This window comes from Canis lupus, chromosome 10 (genome assembly GCF_011100685.1).
Source record: "Canis lupus familiaris isolate Mischka breed German Shepherd chromosome 10, alternate assembly UU_Cfam_GSD_1.0, whole genome shotgun sequence".
NCBI classification, from domain to species: Eukaryota; Metazoa; Chordata; class Mammalia; order Carnivora; family Canidae; genus Canis; species Canis lupus.
In genome coordinates this window covers 42,036,895-42,058,867 of record NC_049231.1, presented here as the reverse complement: position 1 = coordinate 42,058,867, position 21,973 = coordinate 42,036,895, and the positions used below count along the sequence as shown (strand labels likewise).

Below are 21,973 nucleotides of genomic sequence, written 5' to 3'. Positions count from 1 at the left end.
ACCACATGGTTTCACTTCTTCTCTTTGGCTATATTAAGCTGTGGGCTTCCCTGTGCTATTTAGCGAGTATGATCCCAACCAAGGCAAGGTTATTGGGGACTGGCGTGTTTGGTTGACCACAGAGAGGGTGAGGACAGGAGTCAATTATTTGCATACCCTTCATTCTGGGATGGTGAGGCATTTGGGGAAATTTCTCTGTAGGAGTGAATTCACACCCTTGAAATTACTTGGCTTGGCCCAAAATTTATAGCTCCAACTTCAAGTTAACCATGTCAGAATTTTGGGAACAAAACCAAATACTCCCCCTTTGACTGGTCCTCGGAGAAAGAATAAACATGGATACGGTGTAGCATTTACCCTTTGGCCAACAAACTCCATCTTGGGGGTATTACAGCTTCCATCATGAAGTTACATAAATTAATACAGCTTACTCACCTGTGGTCCCCCTAAGTGTCTGGACCTCAATTTACAACCACTTCTAGGTTTTGTCTAGGTCCAGCATTTCATTTACTCAATCAGAGCTGTCATTCCCTGGGAGTTTTCTTGCTTGTTAGCCAAAGGATAAAGCTAGGGGCAATGGGCCCTTTTAACTTCGAACTATTTGTTGGGGTATGAAAGTCCCAAGACCTGTCTATCAACATTTGTCTATCTGCCTTTTCATCTGTAAGAGCCCTACATCTGTGTAAATTAGACGGAAAGTGTCATTAAGGTTAATAAGATGGATTTTAAAGGACATTTGGATAAGTGTTCTTTTCCATCCACCAACGGGGATCCGTATTACACCCCTGCCTACACTATGCAACTCGGCCCAATAAGAGGACGTGGGGACTCAGAGGGTTCATGCTCTGACCCCATGGGATGGTCCTGGCCAAGTTCTTACCCTCTCCCACATGGCTTCCTGTTCATATCAAGGAGGGCACTGGACCCAGGCGGACAGCAGGGGTGGTGAGTCCGGTAGGGGGCAGGCAGGGCTGACCTTGGTCCTGCATCTGAGGACTTGCAGGGGGTCCCGGTGGGCCCTGCGCAAGCTCCTGAGGCAGATGCAGGTCAGGCTCCCCGCCCTCGGCTCCCTCCTCCCTGACACCTGGCAGCCTGGCCACTGGTGAGGGGGACAGAGGAGCCATCAACATAACCTTTAGGCCTGTCAAGGGGATTAGGAGACATTTATTTCGTGCAGGTGTGACTTAGGACTGAATTTCCATTTCCAGAGGACAAACTATGCAGTTTGGCAAATTCCACAACTTGTTTTTTTTTTTTTTAATTTTTTTTTTAAAATTCCACAACTTGTAACAAAGACTTAGAAAGTGGGGCACCTGGGTGGCTCTGTGGTTGAACTTGTGTCTTTGGCTCAGGTGGTGATCCCGGGGTCCTGGGATCGAGTCTTGCATTGAGTTCCCCGCAGGGACCTGCTTCTCCCTCTGCCTGTGTCTCTGCCTCTCTCTCTCTGTGTCTCTCATGAATAAATCAATAAAATCTTCAAAAAAAAAAAGACTTGGAAAGTCATCCCCTTCCTTCACTTAGCCATGAAAGATCATGGAAGCTTCACTTCTCTTCTATCCCGGGAGGGATGCTCCATGGGGGCAAACACCAACTATCCCCAGGCTGAGGACCCGAGGACCTCCTTTGGTGGGACCATGGTCAGCAAAACACACATCGCTTCAAAACAGCCTCTCAGCTGGAAGTACGCAAGTTTTAGCGAGTCAGGGAAACTTACGCACAGTTTCCTCGGCCACTTCCCCATCCGAGTGATCACGCAGGGAGCGCAGGCGAGGGAGCTCCCCTGCGAGGAGGGAGAAGGTGTGTCCACAGCCACTCAGTCAGACTGAGTGACACAAGCCCTATTAGGAAATCCCAGGAGGACGGGGTATAAATCCCTGCCTGGACCTCAGAGTTTCCACTGAAGGTAAAGTCAGGCCTGGCAGACTTCCCCAGGCAAGAAGCAACAAGGTCAAAGAATGCAGGGCTGCAGGTAAGAGGCTTTTGAGAGACAGAGAGAGAGAGAGAGAATGAGAGAGAGGGACTGAGAGAGGGAATGAGAGAGGAAATGAGAGAGAGGGAAAGAGGGAATTGGAGAGGGAATGAGAGAGAGGGAATGAGAGAGAGGGAAAGAGAGGGGGAAAGAGGGAAGGAGAGGAAATGAGAGAGAGGGAAAGGGAATTGGAGAGAGGGAATGGAGAGAGGGAATACGAAGAGAAGAATGAGGATTGGGAGAGGGACACGGAGAGGGAATCTCTGGGAAGAGAGAGGGAAGAGCGAGGGAAGAGAGAGGGAATGAGGGGGCGGAGAAGGATGTCCCACCTGAGAGGGTGGGGCTTCCGAGGGAACGAGGAGGGAGCGGGCTAGAGGAGGGAATGTCAGGGAGAAGGGATTGAGCGAGCGCTCTCTATAAGAGGCCTTGGAGCGGGGCCCGCCGGAATTCTCTCGCCTGCGGGGAATGAGAGAGGGAATGAGAGAGGGAATGAGAGAGGGAAAGAAAGAGGGAGAGAGAGGGAATGAGAAGAGAGGGAATGAGAGGGAGGGAAAGGGAATTGAAGAGAGGGAGAGAGGGAAAGAGAATAAGAAGAGAGAGAATGAGAAGAGGGAATGAGAGAGAGAGAATGAGAGAATGAGGGGGAGAGAGAGGGAGAAATCTGGGGGGTCAGGCACTTGGATTCCATTTCAGGATGGAACTTCAGGTGGCTTTCCTGATGTCTCTGGACCTTGGGTCCTTCTCTGGGTGACATTCCTCACTTCTGCGACCTTCGTTTGTATGAAGGTGACCCTGACCTTCTCGGGCTTCAGTTTCTCTGTCACAAAAGGGCTGGATCAGAGGGTTTCTGAGGATCTTCTGTGATTCGAAGCTGCAGACAAAAAAGCTGTGGAATCCAATAAGGAGATCCGTTGCTACAGACAGGTCACCTCAGGAGAGGCTGTGCTTGTGAGGCTTCCACCGAATTTAGAGGCTTTCTTCTTTGGAAGATCAGGGGGTTTTCGAGGATGGCGTGTTTTCTTTTTACAAGTAGGTGTAGCTTTTCTAACACTTGAGCTTTCAGAGCTGACTGGGCGCCAGCGCTCCGGGTTGTCTCAGCCGAGTAGCAAACAGATGGTGGTGACGTGTGAGCCGTGGGCTAAAGGGTCTGTGGTCAAGGCTGCCTTTGCTCCTACTAGCTGTATGAAGTCCCACGTGTGTCCACATCATAACTTTCATTCTTTTTTAAAGATTTTATTTATTTATTCATGAGAGACATAGAGAGAGAGAGAGAGAGAGGCAGAGACACAGGCAGAGGGAGAAGAGGCTTCGTGTAAGGAGCCTGTTGTGGGACTCGATCCCAGGACCCCGGAATCATGACCTGCACCAAAGGCAGACGCTCAACCACTGAGACACCCAGGCACCCCCCGGGTTATAACTGTCTTTAAAAAATTCTGTTCTATATTCTGGTGGATAAGGAAGGGGTGCCATTTGGATGAGATCATCTACCCAGTGGCCAGCAGGTGGCCAGTTATCGATAGCCAGGAAGTAGTAAACTTACCTTTATCCCTTGCTTCGTTCTTGTGAAATAATAAAACTGGCTACAATTTTTAAAATAAAGTTGCTTTCTGTCCTCAATCATAATGAAATAAATCGCACAGTTTATTTTTAACCTCTCGGTGCCTCAGTGTCCCCATCTGTAGATAGTGAACTCTGCCGAGGAGGACCACAAGGTGGTGGGGAGAGTCAGTGCGGATGAATCCTGTAGGCACTTGGAGTGTAGCCTGGCTCGCTGTGGGTGCGGCCCAAACGGCGCCCTCACTCTTCGGCTTTCTCTCTCTCGAATCCCATCCCCCTTGGAGGCCTTTGCTCCTCATGGGACCCCGGCTCCCTCAGGAGTCCCCTACCTCGTGGCCCCCAGCCCTGCCACTGATGTGGTGTGATCCAGGTCAAGGCTGGTCTCTGTCTGGGTTTCCTCTTCTGCAAACAGGCAGTGGAGGGACTTGACTTTGGGAGCCCCCCCCACAGCGGCTGGCTTCCCCCCAAACTCCTCCTTGCCCTGGCCTGTCTCCCTGAGCTCTGCTGTCCCAAGAGGGCTGGGGGCTCCTTCCCAGCACTCAGTGCCATATTCCCACTGCGCAGCACAGGGAGCCCCTTGTCTCACGGCTCAGTAGTTTTGTCCAGTTCCACCACATTCTCCAGGTTTTGGCTTCTTTGGTTCCCCTGAAAGGGAAGCAGGAAGCTTGGATTGGGTGGGAGCTGCTGTGAGGACCGCTGGCCGCCCGGGAGCACTTCCCAAGCCCTACCAGCAGGTGTCCCCTCAACCTCCCAGCTCCCCACGGGCCTCACACCCCAGCTTCAGACAACGAACCCCTGTGCGAACCCCTGTGCGATCAAGAGACCCTCAGACACCATCCCCCCTCCCCTCCCCCAGGCCAGCAGAGTCAGTGTCACATGAAAACATGACTGACAAGCGTGGGTCATGTGGCTTTGAGTTGTCTTTTTCTTTTTTTTTTTTCCTGTTACCGTCACCTGCTGTCCGGTTGGGGGCACGTGGTCACGACAGTGCCTTTGGCCAGGGCTTCTCAAACTTGAGGGAGCACGAGCACCCCTGGGGCTTAGTAAGCACGGACTGCTGGATCCACTGAGATTTCTGATTCAGTACTTGCATGCAGGGTGTCTGAGGACCTGCACCTCTAAGACATTCCCAGGTCATGCTGACGCTGTTGGTCTGGGGACCACACTTTGAGAACCGCTTCCTTAGGTGATAACAAGAAGTTTTACAGCCAGCGGCAAACTGACCAGAGAGTTGTTTCAGGACAAGTACCTTTCGAGGCCATTCTCAAGACCCAACTCACAGAGACCTACTGGGTTGAAATGAGTGTGCGAGGCTGGAGGCCATAAATAGGAGAATTCTGTTTAACAGGTGGACAGGGGTGCCTGGGTGGCTCAGCGGTTGAGCCAGGTGGACAAATAGGTAGAGCAGGAACAATAAGTATCTCAGTGTCTGGAACTTGACCTCAGTCTCCTATCAGTTTTGTTCTCCACTCCCGAAGAAACATTACTTAACATAGGAGGGAAGAGGGTGGCAAAGGGCTGCACGGAGATGAAGGGAATATGGAAGGTTCTGTGGCCAGTGTATGGGCCAAACCCAGTGAGGCCATAAGAGAAACAGTGATGGGGTTGTTGATCCTCTAGCATCTCAAGAGTCCCTGCTCCAGTAGTTCCCAGCTGTGGACGAGTGTTAAAATCACCCAGGGGAGCTCTTAAAAAAATCGCTGTACCTGGGACCAGTTACATCATCAACGTTGGGGGCTGGGACCTGGGCATTAGTTTTTATATTTGTATTTATTTATTCATGAGAGACAAAGAGAGAGAGAGGTATGGACATAGGCAGAGGGAGAAGCAGGCTCCCTGTGGGAAGCCTGATTTTGGGACTCGATCCCGGAACCCCGGGATCACGACCTGAGCCAAAGGCAGATGCTCAACCACTGAGCCACCCAATCGTCCCTCTGAACATTGGTTTTAAAGCCTTCCAACCAGTGCTGATGTATAACCAAGGCTGAGATCCACTGCCCTACTCCATCTCTTACACTCCTTACTGTCCCACCTTTTATTAACTATTCGGGGACTCCTTTTTTCTCCTTTCAAACCCTGTGTTCTGAATCTATAATTTATCTGATGAATTTTGGATAAAACGGGCATTTTATTTACCAGTAGCATGAACAGAAATCTGGGAATCTGTATTAAACTCCCTGGAAACGTTTCTGAAATATACTTTGGTGAGAATCTCTGTTTCATCTTAAACATAAATAATTACCTAAACACAAGGAGGTGGATGATTGTGGCGTTTGATTGTAGGTCATAATAGTCCAATCTAAAACTGGACTTGCTATGTGGCTTAGAGATGGAACTTTAGCTTCTGGATGTTAGTTTCACTCACAGGTGACAGGGACAGGGACAGGTGACAGGGACAGGGTAGGGAGCAGAGGTTTTTTGCTCTTGTAAAGGATCTCTGGAAAGTATTCATACCACCTGAATTTTTTATGAAACATCAAGGGGAAATTTAAGACTATGTAATTTCATTAAGGATTTCAAACTTGCGTGTATTCGGGGGCCATTCAAATCTGTGAGGCTGTGAGTGATAAGGCCAGTAGCCAACTGGAATGAGTTTGTCTCTGGGGAAAGACATTCAGCGAAGAGTAACACCAACATTCTGGCTGAATAATGCATACTCACAAGCTGAATTGGCCCAGACCCCAGTTTGGGATTTGTGGACTGGCTTTGACAGCTTCTGATGATATGATCACATACCCGGTGAGCAAATGGGATGAGGGGCAAATCCCGGCCCTCCCACTCTTTTGGATATTTCCTTAGAGGAGTTATTTACCTCCTGTAAGCCCCAATGTCTTCATCGTTTATCTTATACCACAAAGGTAAAGGAATTTTGCAGGCATAATTTAGGACCCTGACCAGCTGACTTGAAGTTAATCAAAAGGAATTTTCGTGAATGTGCCTGACACAACCAGGTGGCCACTTTAAATAAAAAGGTCTAGAGGTCAGAGTCAGGAGGTCGGAGAGACATGAAGCAACATCTGATGTTGCTCTATTGGCCTTGAAAAAATAAACGGTCAGGTTGTGGAGCTGACTGTGGAGCAGGAAATGGTGGGTGGTTTCAAGCTGCTGAAAGTAGCCTTGGCTGACAGCCAGCAAGAAAGTGGGGACCCCCGTTTGTACAGTCATAAGGAACTGACTTCTATGAACAGACATTTGGAACAGGACCCTGAGCTCTGGTAGTCTGTTACACCCTCAGAAGAGACTTCATCCAGGCTGAGACCAGACATCCGACCCATGGCAGTATGACTAATGAGTGTGTGTTATTCTAAAGTCACTGAGTTTGTGGGATTTCTACACAGCAATAGAAAAATGAATACGATGTCCTAATTCTTCCGTTTGATTGCTGGGCATAGTGTCCAAGGCCTAGATAACCTAAAACATCTCAGAAACTTGATACAACATGAGTTTCTTTTTGCTCATGCTGTATCATTGTCATTGGTCAGCTGTGTCAGACTATGATGGCTCGTCATAGCCACTTCAGGACATTTTCAAAAGAGAACTCATGGAGATCATCCATTGGATTGTTTTGACATGGGTGCTAGGGTGGGAAATAGGTATTTCTGGTACTCAGCGGCAGAAGAAACAGACCAACTAGGTGGATCCATGGATGGAAGTGGACCTCAGCTTCCTATCAGGATGACCCGATCATCCTCTGTGGCCACAGTCAATAAACCATGGCTCAGAGAAAGGGGTGCTGGACGATAGGGTACCAGAAATGAAATGCTCAGGCTTGGAAGTGACCCAAGTCCTTCCTGCTTCCTTTTCATGGCTATAACCAGTCCTGCAGCTATGTCAAACCAAACAGGTACAGAGAAGGGGAATTCTGTGTGTACCCCAAAAGTAGAAGAGCATCAGATATTGGTGAGTGTGAGTCTTTCCACCACAGCATGTTGCGCAGTTGAGTTGGAGTGGCAGGGGAGGAAGTAGGGTTTCAGATTGTTCAGCTTCACCGATCTCTTCTTGGCGCTGGGGCAGGGTGATGGGGCATCGTAACGCTGAGAGCAGCCAGAGGGGTATGTGTGTGAATGGAACATTCACTCCCAGTCACAGGGGATGCCTTCCCCTGTGGGAGGGCATCTTGGGACTTTTTGGGTCTGTGGAAAAACCAGTAAGTCTGGGCTGTCTTCAGGCTAAATGGTGAGCTTTATGTGGCAAGGGTTTTCCCCACACAGTAGAAGAAAAATTGCTTGGGTTTTCAATTGCTTGTTTTTGCTTGACTTTTATCCACTCTCGTGGGCATGCTGGACACAGGGCTGGAGAAGCCGCCACCTTCTGTGATGCTTAGAGGACAGGCCATTCTGGGTGGGCACATTTTCCACATTTTCCAGAGAGTAGAAGATGATCTTTCAATCCATTAAGAGAAAATCCCCCCGTTTTTGACCACTTAATTTTGGAAGGAGATATTCCTAAACTATATGTAGCATGGTGAAAATTTCTACTCACTGCAAACTGATCCCCAAAAAATGTATCTTTCGTAACATTTCTAAAAGAATTTCCTTTGGTGTTTGAGGTCCCCTTTCATTAGGAAAGGGGAATTTTCTTAAAAAAAAAAAAAAGATTTTATTTATTTATTCATGAGAGACACACAGAAGAAGGAGGCAGATACATAGGCAGAAGCAGACTCCCTGCAGGGAGCCTGATGTGGGACTTGATCCCCAGAACCTGGGATCATGACCTGAGCCAAAGGCAGATGCTCAATGACTGAGTGGTGCCCAGGGAAGGGTAATTAAACCTACTAATACCATGTCATCCCCATCTCGCTAGCTCACATCTACCTCTCTTATATTTATTCAATATTTTTGGGGTTAGACTTTCAGAGTTTCTCACCTCATTGCTTTCTTCTAGCTAGGAAGGAGCCTGAAAACAGGGAAGCCATGTCCCCAGGGCATGATGGGGAGGGTGGCAGTCAACCTCTGATGGCCTGGGGCCTTCACTGAATTCCTATGGAGATGTCCTTGGACCTGGCTGGTCCTGAGGTGTCCTGCTGAATCTACTGCTGAGGTCTGCAGCTGGGAGGACCCATGGTCTGATCTTGCAGCTGGGTCAGAGCCACCACAATAGCCAACTTGGGTCCACTGTGCCCCTCAGTAGTTCCACAGGTCCTCTGTGTCTTGCCTTTGGCCACATTTCTCCCTTGGCTTAGACTGGCCATTTGTGCAGGTGATACTCAAAATATTTGATGACCAGCAGGGGACGAGCACCAACCATTTGGAACAGAAGCTGCAGTATCTCAGAGGAGCCCCAGGAAAGGCATGGTAGCAGAGGACAGAGAGTGCAGGGCTTAAGTAAGTGAGATTTACCCCTGGTACAGACATGTTTGCATATTTGGCCACCCTGCTCCTTATGGACTGAATATCCAGCCCCAGGTCAGCTTGTCCTTCATCATAGCAGCACCAGATTAGCCCAGATCTCAGTTTACCTCCCATTCTCCACTGGAACCTTGGGAAATACCTGCATTTCTTGCCCATCAGTGAGAAACTCAGGCTAGCAGGTCTTCTGTCTCTTTGCACTTGGGTTTTGAACTCAGGTTTGAGAGCGGGCCAATATGCCTACTTCCTCTTGTGGTTTCTTTCCTTTTACCCTGGAACCCCTGGAGCCCTTTCTTTTACTTCCCCTTCCTACCAGGAAGGAACACATCGCACGCACTTCCTTCCCTCCTTTCTGAGGGGGACTTTGTGCTTCCCTTTTCTTTGGGCCATAGTGGCAGAAGTGGAGACAGCAAGAAGAGAAATACACTGGAAAGTAAATTAAAATGTTATTCCCATTGCATATGTTATGCACTGTCCCATCCTAGAAAAGAGGATTCTGAACAAAATTTATTTTTTATTTTTTTCCTGAACAAAATTTAGATTGTTCTTTGTGATTCAGGGAAATCATTGTGAACATCAACTGTTTTGTGCTGTAACACCCCATACCCTCAGTTGGGCATGGGGAGGTGGAGGGGACCATTGATGTCTGTTCTTAATGGCTCCTGATTGCTGTACTCCTTGGTTCTTGCACTGTCTTGATGTGTTTCTTTTCTCCCCCCCCCCCACATCTATCTTAATGCCCTTCTGTCTCCTGTGTTAATGGGCCATCAGCTGCCATCAACTGGCTCTCCCTTCCTACGTGTTCTCTTCTGCTAGCCCAGTATGTCTTTCTAGTTTGCTATCTCTAATTTGCTTTTGATTAAGCCTTCTGGTCACATGTTGCTGCATAACAAAGTGCCCCAGAATTTAGCAGCTGATAACAAACATTTTATTATAACTCGCATATCCTGTAGGGCATGAATTTGGGAGGGGCTCAGCTAGGTGATTCTTCTGCTCCACATGGTTTGAGTTCAAACAATGATATTCAGCTAGTGAATGGACTCTTCTGGGGAGTCCAAGATGGCTTTACTTACATGGCTGATGCCTTTAAGGGGATGCCTGTGAGGCCAGCTATAGCTGGAATTGTGAATCGGACTCCCTACATGTGGCCTCCCTTGAGAGGTGGTCTCCGGGTAGTTGGACAGCTTACATGGTGGTTGGCTTTTCCCAGAGCAAGCATTCCAAGGATGCCAGGTGGAAGCATTCACAATCAAAAGCTGGCCCACATTCAAGGGAGGTGAGTTGGCCTCCACATTTTGATGACATAGCAGCACAGTCACATCATAGAAGACCACATAAGATGGGTTATAAGGTTGTGGCCATCCTTAGAAAGTATAATTGCCACTCTAAGAAGCTACAACACTCATATACATGGAGAAAGAGATGCTGCAAGATTGCTGCAAAGTTTTTTCTCTGAGTAAAATATACATGTGTTTGTGCCAGGATCTTATTGGCTCTCTTTCAACTGTTAAGCTCTTTTTGTCCTTTTTTTTTTTTGATTGTAGAAGACTTTGGGAATTTATTTTATTTATTTTTTTCTTTCATGAGAGACACACAGAGAGAGGCAGAGACACAGGCAGAGTGAGAAGCAGGCTCCCCATGGGGAGCCCGATACAGGACTCGATCCCAGGACCTTGGGATCACACCCTGAGCTGAAGGTAGACACTCAACCACTGAGTCACCCAGGCATCCTCAGATCTTTTTGTCCTTGTTTCTTCTGTCCACATTATATTTCAGATGGACAAGTTTTCTGGATGACTGAGAATTCAAATATCTGAGGTATTTACTACATACACTGATTACAAGAGGTTGAAAGCCACAGTCAGCTTAAAAGATGCGCTTCGTGTCCCATGCCAGCACAGAGTGCTCAGCTACTAGGGGAACTCAGAAGTCTTGAGTCTTGGCATTGTTATTTGCTGGCTTTGGGACTCATGCAAGCGAGTTGATGAGATTTGGTTGTTATCTGATGAAGGCCCTGACTTGGTGCTTTAGAAATTGAAGCTGTGCCCAGGGCTGAAGCCTAAGTGTGGATCCAGACTGATTTAAAACCCTCAGGTTTTCCAGTTGTTGGGAGGAACCTGGGAGCTCTCAGCAAGCAGCTCAGTCTTTGCATTTATTTTAGAGATGAAGAAACTGACCCAGATTGGGTAAATCGCTTCGTGGCTTGCCTAAGATCACATAGCTAGTTAATGGTAGAGTGAATCCAGCTTCCAGGAATCCAGCTTCAATCTCCTGCTCTCTGTGCTTAAAGACTCTACCACTAAGATGTCAGTCTGAATGAAAGGATCAGAATTCCATGGTAGGCCTTGAATGCATGTACTCGTGTTTTTATGATCGTATGTTTACACGATACATACACTTCTATAATATGGATTTAGGCATCAGGCTTATTGATTCCATTAGGTAAAGTTGAACACCTTTCTAATATAGTAATTGGTATTAGGTGAGTTATTGATTATGATACCAAACGTTCTCAGGCTGTGGGATGGACCTGTAGCAGGAGCTAGGAAGAATGTAGAAGGTGGAAGCTCTGACTCCTCACTCAGTTGTGTCAATTCTGTGCTCTTGAGAAAGTTAATCAACTCCTGAGTTTTGGGGTCTGCTTCTGCAAAATGCTGATGAGAGCCACCACTTGTTGAGTGCTTTCTCTTTGCCAGCTCTGTGCTGACCTCTCTACATATCACATGCCATCTGCCCCTTCTTTTTTTTTTTTTTAAGATTTTATTTATTTATTCATGAGAGACACACACACCGAGAGAGAGAGAGAGAGAGAGAGAGAGAGAGAGAGATAGAGAGATAGAGACACAGGCAGAGAGAGAAGCAGGTTCCACACAGGGAGCCTGATGTGGGACTCGATCCAGGGACTCCAGTATCATGCCCTGGGTGGAAGGCAGGCACTAAACCGCTGAGCCATCCAGGGATCCCGCCATCTGCCCCTTCTGCGCAACATGCCAGGCTACAGGCATTTCGCAGATTAGTAAGCTGAGCCTCTCAGAAGCAGTATGATCTACCCCCTGGCACCAAACCATCCAGCTGGCATACCAGGAAGGCAGGACTCACACTTGTTCTATCAGACTCTCAAGACCATGTGTTGTCCACAGTGTTCTCCTGTATAGACTCCCTAACTTTCAGGACTACTTTGAGATGCAGATAGACTTCTGAGCTGCCTCCTAGGGTGGAATCTGACCAATGAATGGAGCTTAGGGGAAGGCAAATTTGCCTTTTGAACTGTCAGAGGTATCTGATCAAGTGTACTTCCCAAGACTGGAAGTGTCCATCTAATGGGGTAAACTTGGCTACCTATGGAGGATGTTGGGTCTGGGAAGACTGTTAGGGTGGGCTGCTAAGCATAATGGCTTCTGGAGCCCCCTCTAGCTCCAGGTTCTGGTGCTTCTACAAAGCAGAGAATGAGTACCAAGGCTGAAGATTGTGTTGACTCATGTTTGCATTCCACTCCATCATTGCATTAGCTCTGTGGCCTTGGGTAAATTACTTAACAAATCTGAATCTATTTCCATTGCTTCCTGTTTATAATGGGGATGATGCAGTCTGCCAGACTCATCAGTTTTACCTTCTAGAATTGCCTAGAGCAAAAAATTCCTCTTCTAAAAATAGCAGGGTGAGAGAATTTGAAGCCTAGTGGATTCATACTGTGGGTGCTGAGGGCGTCATGGATGGAGCTGCCATATCAGTCATTTTGCAGGAGAATGGCAATTATTCTGAGCTAGAGGAGTGGTCTTGTCAGGAGCTAGCCTGTGAGAGGGCCTGATTCAGGAAGAAGGTGAATGAAATGTCTTTGGTTGATGGTCCAGCCTGTTGGGGGCTCTGAATGGTTCACCCTTACTGGGAATGCAAAACACGAACAGAGGATTCAAATGAGTGAGGAGATGAGTTGGGTTGATTTACTGGGGCAGAAGTTGGCCAAAAGGTTTGACAGCAAAAGGGTGCTTTTAGGGAGATACCTGTTGGCAGAGAGTGAAATAGCATTGTAGCCCTTAGTGGAGTCAAGTCTTAGCTTCTCTAGGTTTTCCCTTTGAGATTCAGTTCATTGTGGCCCAAAGATGGGTCTTCCAGGGGTATGGCTTCCAGGAAACAATTCTGTCTCTCTAGGCCCCACCAAGGCCAAAGCCATTGAGGTGTTCTCATTTTGACTTGGCCATGCAGACCAGAGATAGTCCCACCCTGCTGCACTGAATTCCCTCAATTCTGGGGTGTGTATGTGTGTGGTGGGGAAACTAGCTTCTCTCTTTTCTGTGGAACCAAAAATAATCTGTGGCCAACCCATTTGCTTTGAGCCAGTATGCTTTCAAAAAAAAAATGCCTCAAACCAGGTATATTTCTCTGCCTCTGAAACTAGAGGCAGAGAAATTTAGACTTCTCTATCATCTATCTATCTATCTATCTATCTATCTATCTATCTATCTATCTATTTATTTTTCCTTATTCCCCAAACTCTTCACATTCTGTGTTTTCCAGAGATTTAGTTAAAAAATACTTCTTATTTTACTTCTGCCTTGAATTTTAAAAAATTTCCAAGCTTAACTTTGATGCAAATATTTGTTTTCCCATGGGTGACAAAAGATTTTGTACCACATGCCTGCCACAACATGTGTCGGTTTTTGGGAATTTATTTTACAAACTGGAGTGACTAAATGGTATGCGTTGGGCCTGATAACTATTTGGCTTCATTAATATTCAAGATCTGTCACCTTTGTTTTGCTTTTTTGGATGACTGTACCTCCTGACTCATAGATGGACAGTTGCCTAAAAACGTCTGGGAACAACTTAAAGATAAGTTTAATCTTCTCACTGAATTCAGAGATATATTAAAATGTACTATAGAGTGAGATGAATCATTTCAAATGCCTGAAGATTTATCTCTGGAGCTATCATTTACTTGTAATTTCTTCTTAGTCTGCTAAAAAATGTATTCCTACATGCATTCTAAAGTCTTTAGGGGTGATGACTGGGTGACAGGCACTGAGGAGGGCACTTGAGGGGATGAGCACAGGGGTTATACTATATGTTGGTAAATTGAATTTATTTATTTATTTATTTATTTATTTTTAAGATTTTATTTATTTATTTATGAGAGAAACACACACAGAGAAGCAGAGATATAGGGCAGAGGAAGAGAAGTAGGCTCCATGCAGGGAGCCCAATGTGGGACTTGATCCTGGATACTGGGATCACGCCTTGAGCCAAAGGCAAATGCTCAAGTGCTGCGCCACAGCAGGTATCCCTGGCAAATTGAATTTAAACTTAAAAAATACTGAAAAAAAGCTTTTGGGGTGAAGTTTGAGGATGTCTGCAACTTTTCTGTGTTCAGGGGAAAAATATGTATATGTATATATATGTCTGTGTGCACATATTATATACATGGAGAGAGACAGAGAGAAAGGAAATAAAGCCAAATATTAATAATTGATGAATGTAAGTGAAATACATGCTGGTGTAATACCATTCTTTCACCTTTTTAGTCCATTGAAACTTTTCAAAATTAAATGAAAAGGTGAAGCAAACAGCTACATACTCGTAGGCTGTGTGTACCGTCCGCGACCAGGAGGCTGACCCTGTGGAGCTGGACTCAGTGTGGTGCCACTAGTTCTTTCCACTTACTGTATTCTTTTTCCTTCCTTGAACTCTTCACACATTGTTGGTCATTTTCTTTTGTCTGGCCATGTTTTTCATCTCTTTCTTCTGTTTTTGGACATTGGGTATAGTATGGTTGTGTGACCCCTTTCCCCCCAAAAAATTATCAGTCAAATTCTTGGAACCAGCAGCCTTTAAAATTTCTTTCTGCCAGTAAGAAGGTCAACTTAGATTGAAGCAGAAATGTCAAATTGTCTGTCATTTAAAGACACATTGAAAGAAAGTAGGGCAGGAGAGGAATGTTTTGCTGCAAACCTCTGCAGAACGAATTCTTTTTCCTTTGGGCCTGCCAGAGACTTACTGTTTCCCACACTCCAGCGATTTTGATTCCAGCCTTTTCCTGAGGTTTTGATTATTGAAAATGATCACTACTATGTGTTTGTGATTTAATTGCCTGAAGCCACTTCCTGAAGAGGTCACAGTAAAGCAGTTGTTTTGCCCAAGTCCTCAGAAGGAAACCAACACAATTCCCTTGGCTGAAGAGGTCCCCAAAGGGTGGGGTTGGAGGGGGGACAAGTGGGGCAGCTGGGGAATAGCCTTTGCTTGAGGAGGACAAGATTGTAGGATTTCGTTCCACTGGAATGGGGTCCTTGTTGAAACATCTCTACTTCTCACCCTGACCACATGTGTGATTTTGAGAAGAGGGTTTCCAGGTGCTTTCAACACCTGAAAGAGAAAGTGAGTGGACTAGATTTCTCTAGGACCCTTCCTGCTCCATAGCTCTGTGAATCCTCAGCTCACAACTGCTCCTGGATGGACACAGCCTGACTCTGTGCTATAAAAGTAATGCTAAGCTTGGTTACAAACCACAGAATTCAAGGCTAAGTCTGCACCTGTCTTGGGGGTAGAGGAGTGCGGTCATCCTAAAGGAGGCTACTCAGTTCCTCCTGCCTTTAAGTTGAAGTGACTTTTTTTTTTTTTTTTAGGATTTTATTTATTTATTCATGAGACACAGGAGAGAGAGAGAGAGAGGCAGAGACACAGGCAGAGGGAGAAGCAGGCTCCACGCAGGGAGCCCAATGTGGGGGACTCGATCCCGTGTCTCCAGGATCAGGCCCTGGGCCCAAGGTGGCGCTAAACTGCTGAGCCACCTGGGCTGCCCTTGAGATGACTTTCAATGTCAATCTGCAGAAACTGTTTGAAACTGTCGAGTAACAGAAAGAGGACTAGTGACAGCCCTATCTGGCCGCTCCTTCCCTTAGGGTCCTTTTTATAAACTTTGGAAAGTTTGCATATTGGGATTAGGTTTGGCTGTGCATGGCAGGAAGCCTAAACATGTTAAAAAAAAAGAAGAAGAAAGAAAGAAAGAAAAAAGAAAAGAAAAGAAAAGAAAAGAAAAAAAGAAAGAAAAGAAAAAAAAGAAAAGAGAAAAGAAAAGAAAAGAAAAGAAAAGAAAAGAAAAGAAAAGAAAAAAAAGAAAAGAAAAGAAAAGGAAAAGATAGTTTAGGGTGGGAGAGCAGCTCCACGAAGTGGAGCCACCAGGGTCTCATGCTCCTGTCCTGCTGTCCCAGCCCTGTCAGCAACTGGTCTGCGCCTTGTGGCCCAACATGGTGGCTACAACCCACCACCACACCCCTACTGAGCCAGCAGGAAGGAAGACCTGGGGAGACTCGGAAGCCATTGGAGGAGACTTTGAAGTCGACTTCCCAGGAGGACCCCACATTTCCACTTACATTTTATTGGCCTAAATTCTGTCACGTGGCAGCTTCTGGTAGCAAGGGAGGATGGGAAATATAGTCTTTGTGTGGGCCAGTGATGGGTCTCCCTGAGTCGGGTCCTATAATTGGCGAAGCTGGGAGGACAGATATTAGAGGACACTTAACAGCATCCGTCATGGAGACTCGATTTTTGAAGAGTAAGGGCTACGGAATCAGTAGTCTTGGGTTTGAACTTCAATTCCTGCTTCCTAGCTGTAAGATTTTAGTCAAGCTACATAACCTCCCTCATCTATTATATGATCTGCCAAAGTGGCATGATATTCCCATCACAGGGGTAAAATGAGAGAATAGATGCTCAGGATTCAGCTCAGTAGCTGTCACTATTACACCCATCCTTGTGTCACTAGCTTTAACTTCATTCACGTATTTGGATATGTGGTATTGGTTACACATGTGTGATTGATTCCAACTTCTTTCATATCCTTTCTAGAGAACCAGTGAGTCTGGCTGGGACTGGTACGCTTGGGGAGGCGAGAAGCTAATGTGTGTGTGGAGCCCAAAGCGGCTTCGCCAATGTTGATGTGACCTTTATGCTAACCAGGTGGCCTGATTAACCTGAGGCTGGGGTTAGTGGTTAAAATGACAGGAAATGTTTGTGTTTCAGAAACATGTAAAGGTTAGGATGATGCAGGAGTGGGAAGAGTTTAGGGGAAACAGCCCTGGGCAGATACCCCGCTAAGGGGAAAATCTCAGGTCCTGGCTCCTCATCACTAGAGGAGGAGTTCAGACTGCAACTCTGAGTGCACGCCTTCTGATGAGAGAGGGTTTCTCGCGTGCAACGGTTATTTCCTTGGTTTGCCAGCCTCTGCCCTGGCCACTTAAGGGCCATCTGGGTTTACTGTGAGACATTCAGAATGATATATGTTCTAGAACAGGGAACAAGTTAAGCTTTAAGGAAATGGGGGAGGAGTGGTGGTAAGCAATTTTTTTTTTTTTTTTTAAATCTGCATTCACTCATCTCTTTAAACTCTCTGCTAGGTTTCTGATCATAAATATTCCCTGGTACTTTCTGGGACTGGGTATCTTGCAGGCCTTGAGGGACTATGAATAAGACCAAGCCTCTGTTCTCAAGGCTGTCCCCACCCATGGGGAGCCAGACAAGAAACAGGTGTGGTAGGCCACACTGGTGGCACCTTTGGCCACGTGACTAGTTAAGGCCAATGGAATGTGGGGCAGACAAGCGTCAGCTAGTTCTGAGCAAGGCCTTGAGTGCCCTTGCCCACATTGCTTGTGTTTTTGCCATCACAGAAGATCATCTCCTAGGAAGTCGTAGGTCCAAGGAGGATGAGGGACACATGGAGCTGACTTAGATCCCACCCAAAGGGTGGAGCCAAGCCTAACCCAGGGCGATCTAGGTTAGCCAACCCCATCTGATCCACAGACTTGTGAGCCAGAATCCTTTTACACCATTGGTGTGATTGCCTGGCGATTGTTTCACGCATTTCAGTTTTGAGGTGGATTGTTGGCAGTACTGTTGTGGCAATGGTGAGCCAACACAACAGGTAATAACGATACAGTGTGAGAATTGCAGGGAGGTACAGAAGTGTCTGGTGCTCCGGTCTCGGGGAGGCATATGGGGAGGAGTGTTTCATGAGCTTGTGTAATTTATTCACTATTTGGACCTTATTTCACTTTTCCCCCAGGATACTCTAGACCAGGTAGTTGGTGGTATATCTAACCCATCCGTGTATGTCGGAGTGGTATGTAAAGTAAGAGCTGATCCATAAAGACAATAGGAAAAAGTTCACCAACAAGTAAAATATGAGGACCTTTTGACTTCTAGTGATTAATTCACTCATTCATTCAACAAATAGAAGTTAGGGCTATAGCTTGTAAATAAAATAAAGTAGATCTTTGAGCCCATGAGCTGACATTCCAGAGGGAGGAGACACCGTGGATGATGTATGCCACAGAGAGCAATACAGCAGGAAAGGAAAATGTGGAGCATGGAGGCAGAAGGGTGGTGCAGTTTTACACAGGAAGGTCAGGGGAAGACCTCACCACAGTGATGCTTGAGTAAAGACCTGAAGGAGGACAGAACCTGAGCAGTGGCCGTGGCTGAGGCATTCTCCTGTGGGGCAGGGAACATTAAGACACACTTCGGGAGAGAGAGACACTGAGGATATGGAAAATCTATTCCAAGACACCTTGTAAGTGCTCTGGGGATTTGGTATTAGGTGTGCTCAGTGAATATAGCTATTCTTGGAGAAACTCCAAAACTTCTGCATTTTCTTGTCCAAAAAATCTGGGCAAATAGGTTTCTAACACCAGGAGAAGCCTCCAGAACCTGCTGCTGGACCATCTTCAAGGAGTTCACTCTCTGGCTGTGTGTGGCTCCTGCTGACCCCTCTGTCTCCTCCTATAGGCTACAGAGTGCTGGATCTGAGATCTCCATCTCCCGTGTCCTCCGGAAGTTGCCAGAAACAATGTTTATCTTGTACATGTTGATAATGGGTGTTTCAGCCTTCACCATTCAGCCTGAGGAACACCCAGGTAAGAACTGAGTCCTTCAGCTGAAGAGGGCTTGCCTGCAGCGTCTCTGGGGAGAGCAGTCATTTATCCGTGAAGTTTGCTGTTTTTGAAAAACGAGGTGGGACAGAGCCTTCCTCCTGCCCATCTCCTCCATTGCACGGTGCTTGTTCTGGGCATCAATCATTCCTGCCCAAGAGTGGGCCAAGGAAGCGGTGCTTCTGGATTTTAACCACATGTACTGTCACAACTAAGCTCTTTTTCTATTTGAACTCAGTCAAAATCTACTTTTATTTATTTATTTATTTTTTTAAAAAGATTTTATTTATTTATTCATGAGAGACACAGAGAGAGGCAGAGACACAGGCAGAGGGAGAAGCAGGCTCCACGCAGGGAGCCCGATGTGGGACTCGAACCCGGGTCTCCAGGATCACGCCCTGGGCTGAAGGCGGCGCTAAACTCCTGAGCCACTTGGGCTGCCCGAGATCTGCTTTTAATGTTAATGGTCAACAAGTAAAAAAATACAACCAAACTTTTGAATCATTTTTTTTTGTCACCACGTGAACCGGATTTAACTTTTCCCACAAAATTTAAATTGGAATTGATAGAAGCCCTAAAGTTGTTTTTGAGAGTTTTGAAATCATGATAACAGGAGGGGTTAATGGGGTCCCCAGGATATAGGCCACTTGTTAAGGGCACGTGGCTTCTTCAGATGCGCCCATCGAAGAGGTTTAGGCCTCAAAGCCTTGACTGTGGTCTCCCTGTCCTTTAGGGGCTGCAGAAAACTGCCAGTTTCGTGGCAAGTATTTCAAAACTGACTTCAGGGTGGAAGGGGAGCCTGTGGTCCTGAGGTGCCCCCAGGTTCAGCCCTGGTTGTGGACATCCGTCAGCCCCCACACCAGCCTGGCCTGGCGTAAAAACGATTCTGCTAGAATGGTCCCAGGGAAAGAAGAGACGAGAATGTGGGTCCAGGATGGTGCTCTCTGGATCTTGCCAGCCTTGCAGGAGGACTCTGGCACCTACATCTGCACTGCCAGGTAAGCCCCCGCCACCCTGGGGACTAGGGTAGGGAGAGGATCTCCTTCCAGAAGGGGCTTCTACACAGTTCTTTAGTGATGCCCTGGATTTCAAAGTCCAGTGTAGAGGTGAGGATCTACCTTTTGTGCTCTTCACCTTACCTGAATACGTCCTACCGGAGAGCCTTCCCCAGATGCCTCTGGGGCTCTTTCTCTCTCTTCATTTAAGCCTTTGCTCAAATGTCACCTCTTTGGAGAGGACTTCCCTGGCCACCTTACCTGAAACAGGACTCTTGACACGCTCTCTCTTTCCCCTGCTGGTAATTTTGTTCACCTGACACACCGTGTGTTTACCTAGTTAACATTTGTCTAAACCATTAGAATGTCAACTCCAGGATGACAGGGACTTGATGCATTTTGTTCATGTCTGTGTCCACGTGGACAGAAGATATCAATGTAGAACAACTGAATGAGGCTTTAGGAATGAGTTCATCCAACTGCTTATTGTGCGTGTGAGGGGGCCAATCTCACTTACAAGGGCTCCTAGGCAGTGGGTGTGGAGATGCGAACCCACAGCTCCTGATGTGGGGTGTGACCCCCTTCCTCTTTGTCCTGTTGCTTTTTTCGAAAAAAAAAATTGTGGTAACATATGCATAATATAAGATACTATTTTATCCCTTTTTCTGAAAATGTGCAATTTAGGGCATTAAGCCATTCACGTTGCTGTGCAACTGTTACCACCGTCCATCTCCAGAACTCTTCATCCTCTCACACCATAGCTCTGTGCCCATTAAACCACAAACCCCTCATCCCCCCTGCCGCCAGGTCCTGGCAGCCCCCATCTGCTTTCTGTCTCTGCAAATTTGACTGCTCTAAATACCTCATTGGAGTGGAGTCAGACAGTATTTGTCCTTTTGGGACTGGCTGAGCACAGTGTCTTTAAGGGTCATGCATATTGTGGTGTGTATCAGAATTTCCTTCCTTGGGGTGCCTGGGTGGCTCAATGGTTGACTGAGCGCCTGCCTTCGGCTTGGGTCATGATCCTAAGGTCCTGGGATTGAGTCCTGCATTGGGGTCCCCACAGGGAGCCTGCTTCTCCTTCTGCCTGTGTCTTTGCCTCTCTCTCTGTGTCTCTCATGAATAAATAAAATCTTTGAAAAAGCGTTTCTTTCCTTTTTAAGGCTGAATAATATTCCATTGCATAAACAGACCGCATTTTGGTTATCCATTTATTTGTCAATGGACAATCTCTGCCTTTTGGCTGTTGTGAGTAATGCTGCTCTGAACATAGGTGTACAAGGATCTATCTGAGTCTCTGCTCTTAATTCTTTTTGGTATAAACCCAGGAGAGATTGGTGGATCATAAGGTAATTCTATGTTCAATTTTTTGAGGAACCATCATAACGTTTGGCACAGTGGCTGTTCCATTTTACATCCTCATCAGCAATGTACATGGGTTCCAGTTTCTCCGTATCTTCACCAACACTTACTATTTTCTGGGTTTTTCATGGAGAGGGATAATAGCCACGCTAATGAGCATGAAGTGATATATTATTATGGTTTTGATTTGCATTTCCCTAATGATTAGTTATGCTGAGCATCTTTCCATGCCTTTTTATGGCTAAATGTCTATTCAAGTCCTTTGTCTATTTTTAATTTTTAATTTTTATTTTTTTGTCTTAATCTTTTTAATTTCTTTTAAAAATTGTAGGATAATTAACATGCAGTGTTATGTTAGTTTCAGGTACATAGTATAATGATTCGATAGTTCTATATACATCTCAGTTCTCATCCCTGAGTACAATCTTAATCCCCTTCCTCTATTTCTCCCACCTCCCCTCTGGCAACCACCAGTTTGTTCTTTGTGTTTAAGAATCTTTTTGTTTCTTTGTCTCTTTTTTTCTTTGTTTGTTCTCTGTTTTATTTCTTAAATTCCAACTGTGAGTGAAATCATATGGTTTTTGTTTTTCTCTAATTGACTTGTTTCACTTAGTATAATACCCTCTAGATTTATCCATTCATGTCATTGTAAAAGATCTCACTCTTTTTTATGGCTGAGTCATATTCCAGTGTGTGTGTGTGTGTGTGTGTGTGTGTGTGTGTGACTTCCTTACCCATTCTTTAATCGAATTATTTCTGAATTGTAGGAATTCTTTATATACTGATTGCTTTCCAGATATGATTTACAACTATTTTCTCCCATGC

The 21,973-nt window shown here is 46.2% G+C and overlaps 1 protein-coding gene across 3 annotated transcripts in view; it reads left to right on the top strand.

The window, feature by feature from the left end:
* Positions 1–1,811: 1,811 nt before the first annotated feature.
* The window catches only part of IL1R2 (interleukin 1 receptor type 2), a 36,194-nt gene continuing 16,032 nt past the window's right edge, over positions 1,812–21,973 (top strand). Inside the window, exons 1-3 of one of the 3 annotated variants that reach the window (XM_038550929.1) lie at positions 1,812–1,969; positions 18,649–18,776; positions 19,525–19,789. In XM_038550929.1, the coding sequence (XP_038406857.1) occupies positions 1,956–1,969; positions 18,649–18,776; positions 19,525–19,789 (407 nt within the window). In that variant the 5' untranslated portion in view covers positions 1,812–1,955. Of the gene's footprint in view, positions 1,970–18,241; positions 18,434–18,648; positions 18,777–19,524; positions 19,790–21,973 lie in introns of those variants that run through there. The other 2 variants (XM_038550930.1, XM_038550928.1) reach the window with 2 other exon arrangements.